The sequence below is a fragment of the Silurus meridionalis genome, chromosome 5 (genome assembly GCF_014805685.1).
Source record: "Silurus meridionalis isolate SWU-2019-XX chromosome 5, ASM1480568v1, whole genome shotgun sequence".
NCBI classification, from domain to species: Eukaryota; Metazoa; Chordata; class Actinopteri; order Siluriformes; family Siluridae; genus Silurus; species Silurus meridionalis.
Genome location: NC_060888.1, coordinates 25,129,948 through 25,143,384, shown reverse-complemented (window position 1 = coordinate 25,143,384; position 13,437 = coordinate 25,129,948). Strand labels below are relative to the sequence as shown.

The 13,437-nt window shown below is 39.1% G+C and overlaps 2 protein-coding genes across 14 annotated transcripts in view; both read right to left on the bottom strand.

The window, feature by feature from the left end:
• ppfibp2b (PPFIA binding protein 2b) overlaps nucleotides 1-3,737 on the bottom strand; it is an 85,913-nt gene extending 82,176 nt beyond the window's left edge. For all 13 annotated transcript variants that reach the window (XM_046849941.1, XM_046849939.1, XM_046849943.1 and 10 more), the window contains exon 1: nucleotides 3,613-3,737. The gene's annotated coding sequence lies outside the window, so the exon portion shown is untranslated. The remainder of the gene's footprint in view (nucleotides 1-3,612) is intronic.
• A 5,975-nt stretch (nucleotides 3,738-9,712) lies between these two features.
• On the bottom strand, nucleotides 9,713-13,108 carry olfml1 (olfactomedin-like 1). Its single transcript, XM_046849793.1, has 3 exons — nucleotides 12,843-13,108; nucleotides 10,972-11,257; nucleotides 9,713-10,616 (listed from the first exon to the last, which is right to left on the bottom strand). The coding sequence occupies exons 1-3, from the start codon at nucleotides 12,957-12,959 to the stop codon at nucleotides 9,841-9,843; spliced, it is 1,179 nt and encodes a 392-aa protein (XP_046705749.1). The 5' UTR covers nucleotides 12,960-13,108; the 3' UTR covers nucleotides 9,713-9,840.
• Nucleotides 13,109-13,437: the final 329 nt, after the last annotated feature.

The following is a 13,437-nucleotide window of genomic DNA, read 5'->3' as shown; positions in this document are numbered from 1 at the left end:
AGAGTCCATCAGTGAACAATTCACACCCTCAACAATGATGGAGCCATGTCACCGGTTCACCTCTGTTCCTTCAATGGACCACTTTTGATAGATACTGACCACTGCAGACCAGGAAAATCCCAAAAAGCTGAAGTTTTGGAGATGCTCTGACCCAGTCGTCTAGACGTCACAATTCGGTCCTTGTCAAACGCGCTCAAATCCTTACACTTGCCCATTTTTCCTGCTTTTAACACATCAACTTTGAGGACAAAATGTTCACTAGCTGCCTGATGTATCCCACCCACTCACAGGTGAAGATAAAAGATAATAAGAGATGATCAGTAATCTTATAATGTCGTAATGTTATACCTGATCGGTGTATAAGAATCAAACTTATAGTTAAACTTATACATTCTTTTATACAACTTTATCTCTATAAAGCTTCTTTGAGACAATGTCTATTGTTAAAAGCTCATTAAAAGCTCTACAAATGAAAATGAACTGAATAATTGGTTCCTCTAAGAGGTTTCCTCCTTTACCACCTCAGGGAGTTTTTTCCTCGTCACACTTGCCACTAGCTCTCTCATTAGGGATAAACTTAGAAGGGCTAAGCTTATACAGGCTAATTTATAAATGCAAAATGTAAATGTGTAATCTATTATTTTTTATAAAGCTGATTAAGGACAGTGTCTATTGTTAAAAGTGCAAAATACAATTTTATTAAATTTATTCTGAAGTAACTTATTTGGCTATATTTCTAAAACGCTGGATTAATGAGTCGTTTAAAGAGTGATGATCCTTCCCAGAAAAAATCACATGAATAGATGGATGTATCAGTATTTGGTTCACATGTGCTCTCACATGCCTTTTTTTTCCTTTTCAGCTTCGGATCCCAAACACATGACCGTCTGATGGCTTTTATTCAACAAATTCACTTCATTTCACAATATCGATCTGAAGTGGAAGCTCAATGGTTAAAAACTGAGATCTAAATCAAATATATTTTAATATCAAAGAATAGAATTTCAAAATCAGACAGTATCATGTATCAGATGTAACTCCGAGCTCGGATGTAGTTCAGTGAAATAATACACGTTATCGAATCTGGTACCACATCTGGCCTTGGAATCACTTGTGACTATTCAAGTTGAGACTTTTGAGAGTCTTGCTTCAGCTCCAGTTGGTAAAAGAGCACAGTGTGCTGTTGAATTTGGCTCGGCTTTCTGGGTGACATGTCAGGCCAGAGGCTCCGTCTCTTCTCCGGCACAAAGCACAGAGCAGGACGAATAAAAACGGCTTTATCCATTCAGCCGGGCGCATGATCATCAGAGCCGGCTTTGTCGCCACTGATTTAATCTCTGCTGTGTGTATCTGAGTATTAGAATCGTTCATTATCTAATCAGAATTGTTGGACATTAATTATTTTGTACAATTAAAAGCTATTCGCAAGAAGATACTTTTCTTTCAGTGATACATTTAAGTTTATGACAGACAACGTTATCCAAAGAAACGTACAATTATCTTACATTTATACAACTCCGCATCCTCACTATCATTTTTAATCGTTTCCCAAAAACGACTTATTCACACTGAAATGTCTGAAAACGCTTACGTAAAGGCGAAACCGTACGGCGCTTCTGCCCGCGTCGTTTCCACCTGCCTTTTATTTACTTTCCAGCTGTTTGAAACGTCGCACCAATGTCGACTAAAAATGCGTCATCGTTTTCGAAAGCCTCCGTTTTCACGATCTACATTACGACATGAAAACCGCGTTTTCAGATCGATCCGCTTTGGAGATCGTTTTCAAAAAGCAATTTTTCGTTTGAGTGAAAACGCCATCTCGGTGTGGACAGTTCCGGTCAAACCGGAGGGAAAAACACGCATTTTCAAATGAAAACGTATCAGTGTTGACACTGGTTTAGAGGCCCAGCATTTGGCAGTATGGTGGTTAGAAGTCCACAGAAGACGATATCGCTGCCTTCTAGAGTACGATTTGATCTATGAACATTATAAGTCATGCTGCATGTTATCGAAAAACCTTGTGTACACCGTATATGTAGACTGTATGACGATGACACCTATTGAATTGTAAGCTTTAATGCAAGAACAACAGCTACAGGACATGGCGTACAAGCAAGACCACAAGATGTTCCTCATTATTGAAATCCCACCTACTGGTATTCCTGTTAGCCCTTTACGCTTCTTGGTTTTAAGTTTTGGTATTTATTGAATTGACCAATGCATCATGTTGGGTTTTTCCTGACTAGTCAGTAGACATATGTAGCATGTAGCAGCAAATACATGGTGAGATGGTCATCCTAAATTTCACTGTCAGACCACCATTTAGAAACCAATGTAATCGCCACGACTGTTTCACGTTAATCATCTATTTTATCCGGGACAGCAAATAATCCTACAATGTACAGTATACCAGGTGTCCTCACCTACACTATCTATCACACAGTAACCATCACAAAAATCTAATTTGACATTGCAACCAACTACATTCTTAACTGGTCTCCCAATATGGGTGCCAAATAACCAATATTAACGAGGTCAGATCATGCTGAAACATCGAGCTGGTGATTACAGACTCCCTTTTGTTCCTCTCATGTCATCTATTGTAGTAATTAGAAATAGATAGAGGTAAAAATGTGCTTTACACTAATCACATGTACATTACAGCAAGGTGAAATTCTATAGGAAGCTGTGGTCAGAGCACAGGGTCCAACATGATACAGTACCCCTGCAGCACAGAGGGTTAAGGGCCTTTCTCAAGGGCCCAGGAGCAGCAGCTTGGTGATACCAGGGCTTGAACCCCTGACCTTCAGTTTACTATCCCAGAGCCTTAACCAATAAACTACAGTACCACTTGCCGAATCCGAATTTAAACACGTTTTAGGTGAAATGTATTTTTAAAAAATCGCTTACGCCACTTTAATTTCCAGCGAGTTTGAGTTAAAGGCTTTTAATCATCATATATGCAATATGGCAGTGAACATTGTTCTCCACAAATCTAACATTGTTGGGAATCGCACGGTCAACCGTGATACAGCACCCCTGGACCACAGAAAATTAAGGGCCTTGTTTAAGGGCCCAACATTTCAAACTATGTGGCTAACACCTGACCTTTCCAAACAGTAACCCAGACCCACAGATCTCCCAAAATCTGCATCTGTACATGTACATGACTGAACATTGCAGAACATACTGGTAGATGGTCTGGTCTGAAGCTCTTCAAGTTCCTGTTCATCTACAATGTTTAGCGTCTGACAGCTCAGTTTCTGCCTGGTTCTCCCTTTGATCAGGGTGTATTAGGTATTGGACATCACTTTAATAATGTAATGCTCTCTTTAAGAAGCCAGGCTTAGTCATGAGTTTTGAATGAATGAGGCTGGAAGACTGCTGCAAGTCCACAAATTGACTTCACACACCAAGAAGAGACATGCACATGATCTAGAGAAGATTTAAGATCTCTTTTTAGTGATCTCCAAACCAATAATGCACAGTATTAAAAAAAGCATTAATGGTGAGATACCTATAAATCAACTTTTCTTTATGCTTTTTAATTCTTCTTCTTGCAAATGAAGCAGATCAGAACTTAACCCCTAAAAGGTTTAAACTGCATCTTACCTGCAGTAACAGAGCTCCACTTTATCCACCTCTGGATTGAAATGTACACAGCTTGCCAGAGTTTCAGTTTGGGCTCTTGTGCTCTTGTTGTTATTGTACTTCCCTGCTGATGGATCGCATCTCTGCACCTCCCAGTGTTTAACCCGGGCTAAGCCACTGTGGAAAGCCATAAAGCTCACAAAGCACTAACATAGAACTTACCCTGAATGGTAATTCATTTATTTTTAGCAAACGCTAAAAATAAAATCCAAGTGCAGTCCATTTTGTTAACTCAGAGATGTTTAATATTGTGAAACGTTATGTTTAAAAAGTGATTACCCATTCAGTATTGTTTTCGATGACTTGTTTAGCCTACGATTATAACCTACGGTTCAAGAGGTGTTATTATCGTACAGTCTACTTACTTGTTGGACACAAGGTTATTAGATCTGTGCAGCAGAGTGTGAAATGCTATGGTATTTATCAGATTGCTCAAATCAGACTGCAGAAGTCAGGAATATTATCTTAGCCCTGGGCATGTGGTAGCTCAGTGGTTAAGATGTTGGTCTTCTGATCAAATGGTCATGAGTTCAAATCCCAACACTATTAAACTGCCACTGCTGTGCCCTTGAGTAAGTAAGTAAGAAAGAAAAAAAAAGCACAGTGAAATTCTTTCTCCGCATTTCCCAGCAATGTTAGGAAGCAGAATTCAGAGAGCAGGGTTAGCCATGTTACAGCACCACTGAAGCACAAAGGGTTAAGGGCCTTGCTCAAGGGCCCCCAGAGTGGCAGCTTGGCAATAAAGGCCTGTAACCCTCAGTTGGATGAATGAGATAAGTCTTAATCGCACTGGATAAGGGCATCTACGGTGGTATAAATTTACCAAGCTAATACGTCTGTATGTTGACGGATCGAAGTAAAATCTTGTACATACATGAATCAATTGTTAAAAGTGCTTTTTTTTTTTTTACTTCAGCTGCAGTGTTGCCACCATGTTGATTGGATGTCACCCCACGAACAGCCTAAAAACTCAGCAAGTGCATTATCAGCAATTTAGCACATCTAATTCTCCTTCTTGTACGCTTTGGGAGATGAGATCAAACCAGAGAACCTGAAAGAAACCAATACGGACATGGGAAAACATCTGAAAGCTCACAATCAGGTAGGGCATCAGGATGCAAAGCGTTTCCTCCTGCCGATCAACAGTCATGGATTGTTTCAGATAAACTTGAACATACCTCACTTTATAGTGCATTTCAGGTGTTGCTGCACTCTGAGAAGAGCTTCGTTTGCACAAATGATAGACCTTTTGGCCTCCCATGAGCACCTGTTGTGCTTCTTAAAGGGGCATTTTACTGAAAGTGTGTTGGAGACAGGTTTATTCTGTCTAGCCTGTTTTTTTTTGCACAGTGTTTGTTAACAGCAGTAGTTTGAGACGGCTCATTGGTTAAGTCATTGGACTTTGGATTGGAAGGTTAAAATCTTAGCACCACCAGGCTGCCAGTGCTGGGCCTTCGAGCAAAGCCTTTAACCCTCAACTGTCCAGTTTTAAGTCGCTCTGGATAAGGGTGTCTATGAAATGCCATAAATGCCACAACATGTATTAGATCTTCAGACTAAACCCTGTCAGTGTAGGAACAAACAGAACAGGAGTAATTAATAAAACCAGGGCATAAAAGATAAGAAAAACCTTAAAGCATTTCTATTCTTCATGCATTATTCAATATTAGCTATGAATGCATTATAAATGAGTTCAACTCAAGGCTAAATGTAAACCAGCCACTCTAGCGCCATCTGGCAGTTCATTAGTGTTAATGTCCCATGGAAGTAGCAGGTTAGAAATAATTTAAAAGGCCCCCCCCCCCGATGGACCTGATGAAATTCCAAAGTAAGAGGAGGAGCTTTGAGAATGGATTTGGACTGTAGTTAATCTCGACAGTCTGCTACACTGACTCAGGACTACAGTTTGCTTCTGATCACCATCACTGCACCCCGCAACATCGTATATCTGCAATAAATGGACATTCGGTGGACATTTGGTGGTCCAACCCAGATGAGGATGGGTTTCCTCTTGAGTCTGGTTCCTCTTAAGGTTTCTTCCTTATGCCGTCTCGAGGAGTTTCTCCTTTCCACACCGGCTCGCTCATCAGGGACAAACTTACGCTTATAAAGAACATCTTATTCATTCTTTTTCAGCACATTATCTGTGTAAAGCTGCTTTGAGACAATGTTCATTGTTAAAAGCGCAACACAAATTAAAATTAATTGAATTAAATTCGACCTGATGTATTCTTCCAATCACAGAGGCATCAGTTTTTCTACTACAATGCATTTTCTCATACTTCATCACATTTTCTTATGTAATGATGTCTATAGGGCTTTTCATCATATCTGCTGGACATAGCTATTATGTATATATGATATTTGTACCACTCAGTATGACCAAAGAAAATGACTAGTGAGGAGAGTGTGTTGGGAGGGATTTAGGGAGTATTTTGAGCAGCTGATGAGCGAGAAAAATGAGTTAGACAGAAGGTTGCTGGAGGTAGCAGAGCTGAAGATGTTGAGGTTTTCGTTGGGATTGACGACGATGGACAGGATTAGAAATGAGTTTATTGGAGTGACAGCGCATGTAGAACGTTTAGGAGACAAGGTGAGGGGGGTGTGATTGAGATGGTTTGGACATGTGTAGAGGAGGGACATGGGGTATATCAGTAGGAGAATGCTGAGGATGGAGCCACCAGGAAGGAGGAAAAGAGGAAGACCAAGGAGGAGGTTTATGGATGTGGTGAGGGAAGACCTGGAGGTAGTTGGGTTGAAAGAGGCAGATTTAGAGGACAGGGGGGGTATGGAGACGGATGATCTGCTGTGGCGACCCCATCATGTGCAAAATAGTTCGACCTGTATATTGAAAACAACAATTTCCTTTCCCTTCTCGGCGTTGTTAGTTTTATTCAAGTATGGGTTTAGTAATGAGAGAGAAGGCTATCAATAACCACAGAAGACAAGTGATCCTTTTTTTTTCCTTTTTAAAATTATTCGTACGATATGATCTGATGTCTCAATGTCATCAGACTTTCAGAAATAATACAAAATAAAACTGCATAGGTCAGAGTTGATATAAGATTTCCCCGTTTGTAATATCTGTGAATAACCAGGAGAGGGCAGTACAGGCTTTAAACAGAGGCTTGTTGAAGGCAAATGAACTTGTCATAATTTCCACTTCGTCTGGATCTAAATTCTCCCATTACCCAATCTTGTACACTTAATTTAGCAAATCAGTTTCTTCAGTAAACATTATGTATTATATCTTTTGTCAGCCAATTAATATAATTGTTTAAATGAAGTTTTTTAGCCCTGGTTTATCAATCTGATTGGACAAGTGGCATCCAATAGTGTTTTACTTAAGATTTCTAAGTTTCACTAAGTTTCACTGATTCCTGGATGTTTTACTGTATGTGTAATTACACCTCTAGCAGCAAATCCACTGAAATAGTTACTTCAGTAGTGTTAGCGACATAATAAGTGGCAAACTTTCCATAATTTTGACGTTAAATTTGAAAGACACAAATTATGTAAAGGGAATAAGAGAAGCCAGATTCTGTTTCACTTTTGACAGGAATGTTTGAAAGCTAGAGAACTAGCTGAAGGACTGGCTCTAAGATCTGTGAAGCAAAACCGTATATATACATATATCAGAGTTGAAGATGCTGAGATTTTCATTGGGAGTGACAAAGATAGACAGGATTAGAAACAAGTTTTTTAGAGGGACTGTGCATGAAGGATGTTTGGGGTATATCGGTAGAAGATCACCAGGAAGGAGGAAAAGAGGAAAACCAAGGAGGAGGTTTATGGGTGTGGTGAAGGAAGACATGCAGGTAGTTGGTTTGAAAGAGGCAGTTGTAGAGGATGGAATGGAGACGGATGATCTGCTGTGGCGACCCCTTATGGGAGAAGCCGAAAGAAAGAGAAGATATAAAAATATATATATAGATAGTGTCCAAAATGCCACTCAATCAATTTTAATTTCTTATTTATAAAACTGTTGTGTAAAATCAATACCACACTCATCATCATGCTCTTAAACTGAACATTGGCAAAGCTGTTATTACCTGCAAGCTCGTACTTATGACTGAATCACAACCTTGTTGATACCCAGGAATCCTGTACTTTTGTTGGTGCAATAATTTACGCAGTTCATTTACTGCAACAGTGCTGGAAAGATTCTGAGTTGAAATCCAAAACCTGTTACAGATTCACTGCCTGGGCACTGACCATGGTGCTTAAGCCTCATCTGCTCTGCTCAAATGTTTGGATTGTATTTTGTGTTTTATGCTAGCCACTTTGGGTAAAAGAGCCTGCCAAATTAGAAACCAAAACAAGAATCAAGCTTGGAGAAATACAGACAAAAACCTGCTCATATTAAATTCTCCACAGCAGTGTTCATACTGTTCCAATCCTTATTTAAAATCTGTTGGGTTTTCGAATGTGTTTAATAGACCATTAAGGGCCCCAACTTCGATTTTAACTCGATTCAGGGATGCAATCACACTTTTTATGCTCCGATGACCAAGATAGCGCCTATGACCTTATTGGGTTGACATTCTAAGGTGGAGCAAAATAGTAACCAACATTCATAAAAAAATCATAATGTGAATTAATCTTAAGCTCCAGGGAATTGAAAATGCTAACATTACAAAATGCTATATCAGTAGCTAAAGTTAGCTTATAAAAATCTGAACAAAAAAAAAAATCAATGTTATGCTTCCAAAGAATGGATATTGTTCATTTCACCAATTTTGCTTCACCTGTTTGTTTGTAGTGGTCAGAAATAATACACTTCTTTGTTAACTTCATGCCTTGTCTTAATGCATGACACTGCCAGTTGTTGCTTTGGGGCACTTTTCATATTCCCCACAAATTTTGAACTGGGAGTATTATATTTATTTCATCATCTGACATTATTAGTGATGGCGGGTGTCCTTGCTTCAAGATAGGGTCCTTGGACCTTAAAGGGATTAAAGAGAATGAAGAACAAAGAACTATTACTGTAGATAGTTCTCCAGGTCTTTAGTCCAATCAAACAGGAGCACACCAGATTGCACTTATTTAATCAATAGGTTTTGTTGTTGGCCCTGAATTCAGTGTCATTCTCCTGAGTTAGAACAATCATTGGAAACAGTGGCCCTTAGGATTGGACACCTCTGATTGTGATTGTGAGAACATTGTGATTTCTCAGATAACACTTGACACGTTTCATAAAGCCTTCATTACTTACATTTGGGTTTCTAGGAATAGTGCATCATATAGTCTGGTGAACCCCAGAATTTTTACATTGTGGCTAAGAGTTACAAAAGCAGGCTTGTTTCCAAATCTGGTCTTGGAAGTGTACAAGAGATTTTTTGTTCTTTTTCACAGCAAGCACAAAACACACAAGTGCAGTGGTTCTGAAACTTTCTTTGCTATTCCCCACTTAGGTTTTCAAGCCCCAGTTGTCCTCAATCATCCAAAAATGGTAATGAAATTCTTCAGGATTCAGTTTTAAAATGTCTAATTTATTGAAATATCAATTCTAAATCAATAACATCAAAAGCATCAAGTTAAAAAAGAGAGAACATAAAAGTGTAGTTGTGTTAGGTACCCTAACTGATTTTGTTTTAATTTACTTGCACTAATTACCTAATTGTTTGTTTGTGGGTGCTTTGAGTGTATGAACTTTATTTTAAATTGAAGAAAATCATTGAAGAACACACACAAATAAATTACTGTATATATAAATCCTGCCATCTATTTCACCCCACCTGCCATGCCTATATTCCCCACTAGAGGGATGTGCCCCACATTTTGAGAACCACTGCATTAGTGGTTAGTTGGAAAAGTGGAGAAACCAAAATAATTGGACTCCCTGGAGTCTTAAAAAACAAGCTGCTGATTGGAACCATTGGTGTCACTGGGATTTAACCTTCAAGGACGCATTTATTTTACCATTAGTATGTATATTTCAAAAGAAGGTAATGATGGAAGGTAAATTATGTTTATCTTGTGGAAGTTAATGTAATATTAATACAATAGTACATAACAATTACTTTCCCAGGTGAAAAGTAAATACTTAAGGTACACGTGATGCCTCCTTGATGGTATCATCATGTTTATTATAGTGTAATTTTTCTGAGCATGTGATGACCAAATGAAAACATTAAAATGAGATTAGGTAGAGTTAAGCAGGCTTAAGACTTGATCTGTGATCTGTTATTTCTTCTTCACATCCAACTGGTAGGTAGTTTGGAAGCCTTCGTCCCAGGCGTAGATCTGCTTGTCTTGCGGGTGATAGTGCATGCTCGAGTGGCTGGAGTAGCGCTTTGGGAAGTATATCACAGGCAATTCTTCAGTCCAGATGCTGTCATGGATATCGAACAGGCACTGGATGTTGGAGCGGCCTCCAGAGTGTGAGTTGTAGATGACATACATGGTGCCGCAGATCATGAAGGCACCTTCTGCATTGTAGCTCTTGCAGGTCGTATCCCATGTGTGCTCTACCGACAGACTTTTGGAGTCCAACTTGGTGATCACAAGATTTCCTCCAAAGTCCGGATCAGCATGGATGACCCATAGTCCCATCTCATCCACAGCAAAATCCAGGAAGGTGTAAGGAGTGAGTCCATAAACGGGGAGGCGTCCAGCGTTGGGCAGAATCATGCGGTCAACGATGGTGTGGTTGGAAAGGTCAACCTTGAGCACTTCATTTCGGGTATCAGCATTGTGATAGTAGACAAAACCATCATAGACTGCGTGGCCTGTTCCTTGCCATGGCCGAGGGAGCTGGATGACCTTGGGCTTGTTGGTGGAATTGGTCTCGGTGAAGGTCTTTATTGAACCAAACTGAAGCAGTGTTTTGTTCCTCGAGCCACTAAAGAAGTAGATCTTAGAGGAGCCTGTGGTTGGGTCTTTCAGCCATGAGCCTATTAAATCTCCTGCTTTCTTGAGGATTTTCTGCGATTTGACGCCAGAGAATTTGATGTTACACTCTGAATGAAAACAGAAAAGACATGAATTTTACATTCAAATTCAACTCTGAGATCAAGTTAAAAGCCAGGATAAGTCAGGAATTTCTGTTGTAGAAGAGTAACCAACAATGCAGTGTTACAAAGTATTGACATTGAAGACTCCTTCCATAAATGAAGCGGATTTGAATTGAGATACAAATAAACCTTTTTCTAAACAAATCTAACATTGCATCCACAAGCATCTCTCAGACATACATTACTCTTGGTTTATGGTGTTCTGAATGGTCTGTGTATTACATAAGCAAACTCTCATCGAATTTGCAAAAAGAGCTGAGAGCATCAACTCAGAGCAGGATATAAGTTTAAAGTCGTTTACCTTTTCCCTGTCTGATTACAGCTTTCCCTTTGCTTTGGGCTTCTTTAACTTGTTGATCCAGCAGAGAGTCTGAGATCTCTACACTGGATGTGTCGGGGAGCTTATTTTGCAGGTACTCGATGTCTCTTTCCACTCTGTCCACCCGTGTAGCCAGGCTGTCCACATAGCCCTGAATCTCTGTCTTCAGCGCTCTCACACTTTGAACCTGACCACGCATCTCTGCGGCCATATCATACATCCTCTGGTTGACCGTCTGGACGTTCTGATCGCATTGTATAAGACGTTCCTGTGCGAAGATAAAATGCAAAATAGAATTATAAGTGGAACAAAAGCACATTGGATACATATGGTGCCCCATGTTTGCTTTCATTGAGCAACAATACTAATGTAATAATATGCCATATTTTGAAATGATTCTTGCCTCAAATCTACTGTATTGTAAGCTGTTGAAATAGTTTTGGAAACAGTGTGACGGTAATGTATAAACATAAGCAAAATATATATATATATATATATATATATATATGAATACAACCCCAAAGAAAGATGGCATGGTTGAACATGATCAAGAAAAACTCACATCCATTTTTTCACTTTTTCACATTTTCCACTTTGCCTTGTACATTTTAAATGAGCTTTGGCCCAATGAGGTTGGCAGCGTTTCTGGATCATGTTCTCGCATGCCTTCTTTTTTGCATGAAAGAGATTTAACCTCTATTTGAAGATGACATGGCAAACTTTGTGCACAGACAATGATTTCTGTAGGTGCTAATGAACCCATGCAGTGATTTTTATTACAGAATCATAAATCCAGTGACGTCTGAAGGCCCGAAGATCATGGTCATCAATACTGATTTTCACCCTTGTCCTCTTTTACGTACAGAGATTTCTCCAGATTCTTTGAAAACTTTTGATGATATTATGTACAGATGTTCAACTGTTTTTCAATTGCATGTTGAGGAACATTATTTTGCAATTGTTCCACAATTTGTAGACACAGATTGGTGAAGCGCTGCCCAATTTTAGAGTCTCTGCATCTCTAAGATGCACAATTTACTCCCAATCATCTTACTGACCTGTTGTCAATTATCCTCATTAGTTGCAAACTGTTTTTACACGTTTTGGAGACAAGGTGAGGGAGGTGAGATTGAGATGGTTTGGACATGTGCAGAGGAGGGACATGGGGTATATCAGTAGGAGAATGCTGAGGATGGAGCCACCAGGAAGGAGGAAAAGAGGAAGACCAAGGAGGAGGTTTATGGATGTGGTGAAGGAAGACATGCAGGTAGTTGGGGTTAAAGAGGCAGATGTAGACCTGTTGCAGCCATCAAATTTAAAATGACCTTATTTTTTTTTATTGAAATGGTTTTATTTTTTAGTTTAAACATTTTATATGTTTATATTGTGTATAAAATGTGGGCTTATAAGATTTGCAAATTGTTTTTATTTACATTTTGCAAAGTGTCTCAACTTTTTAAAACAGGGTGGTATGCAGTATATTGTATATAATGTGGGCCTACATTACCTCAGAGAGAGAGAGAGAGAGAGAGAGAGAGAGAGAGAGAGAATATATGGACAAATGTTTGTGGACACCTTTGTGTCACAAATTTGCAGATTTTTATTTTAACATGTGTAAAGCAAACATGTACTTTATAAAGATAATGTATTTTAATGTAAAAGTTAAAATTATACTCTCTTAATTCTTGTTGAAATGTAGTTATATTGTAGCTCCTTTCCCTGACTGTGCTTTTTCATGAAACAAACACAATGAAACCATAATATGAAGGTTTTTAGCCTCAACCTAAATAGACTGCATTTTTGTTTAATCACATAAAAAAATGTTTTTCCAAAAGACTCTATTAGACTCTTACCTCCATCTCCATGATTCTCCTCTGAAAATATTCCATCATAAATGCATCCTGGGTTGATTGTTGAGATCTTACCACACTCAATGACAAGAATAGCATTGCTAAGAGTTTCAAAAACATCCTGCTATACTTTTACTCTAACAGTAAGAGCCAGTACGGGGGGAAAAGTTCTCCGCTGCCCAAATACAGTTGTCGTGTGAAAATGGCGCCTGGCTGAAATGTTTTCTGTTGGTTGTTATCCAGTGTGATTCTGGGATTCAGTCCTGAACAGTCTACAGGAAAGGCAGGTCCTTACAGGCTGTTAGTGTATTTGGAGGCTTAATAATCTCCAGATGTCCTGACACGTCCCCACACAGTAGTAGATTGAAAATCGTAAACACCATCAGGATCACACATCTGCTGTATTATAAAACCCGAATATTTTGTGGTTTTTCAGCGCACATTTTAAAAGGAGAATCGCTTCAATCTCACATACACCCTCATTTCATTCTTACTCTGAATATCATTGATGTGGTTGGTATTTTAACATTTGCTTTTTGCTCTTTTTTTGGACTGCAGTTATGAAGCTAAGATGAAGTGTAAGCATATATACTGGTCG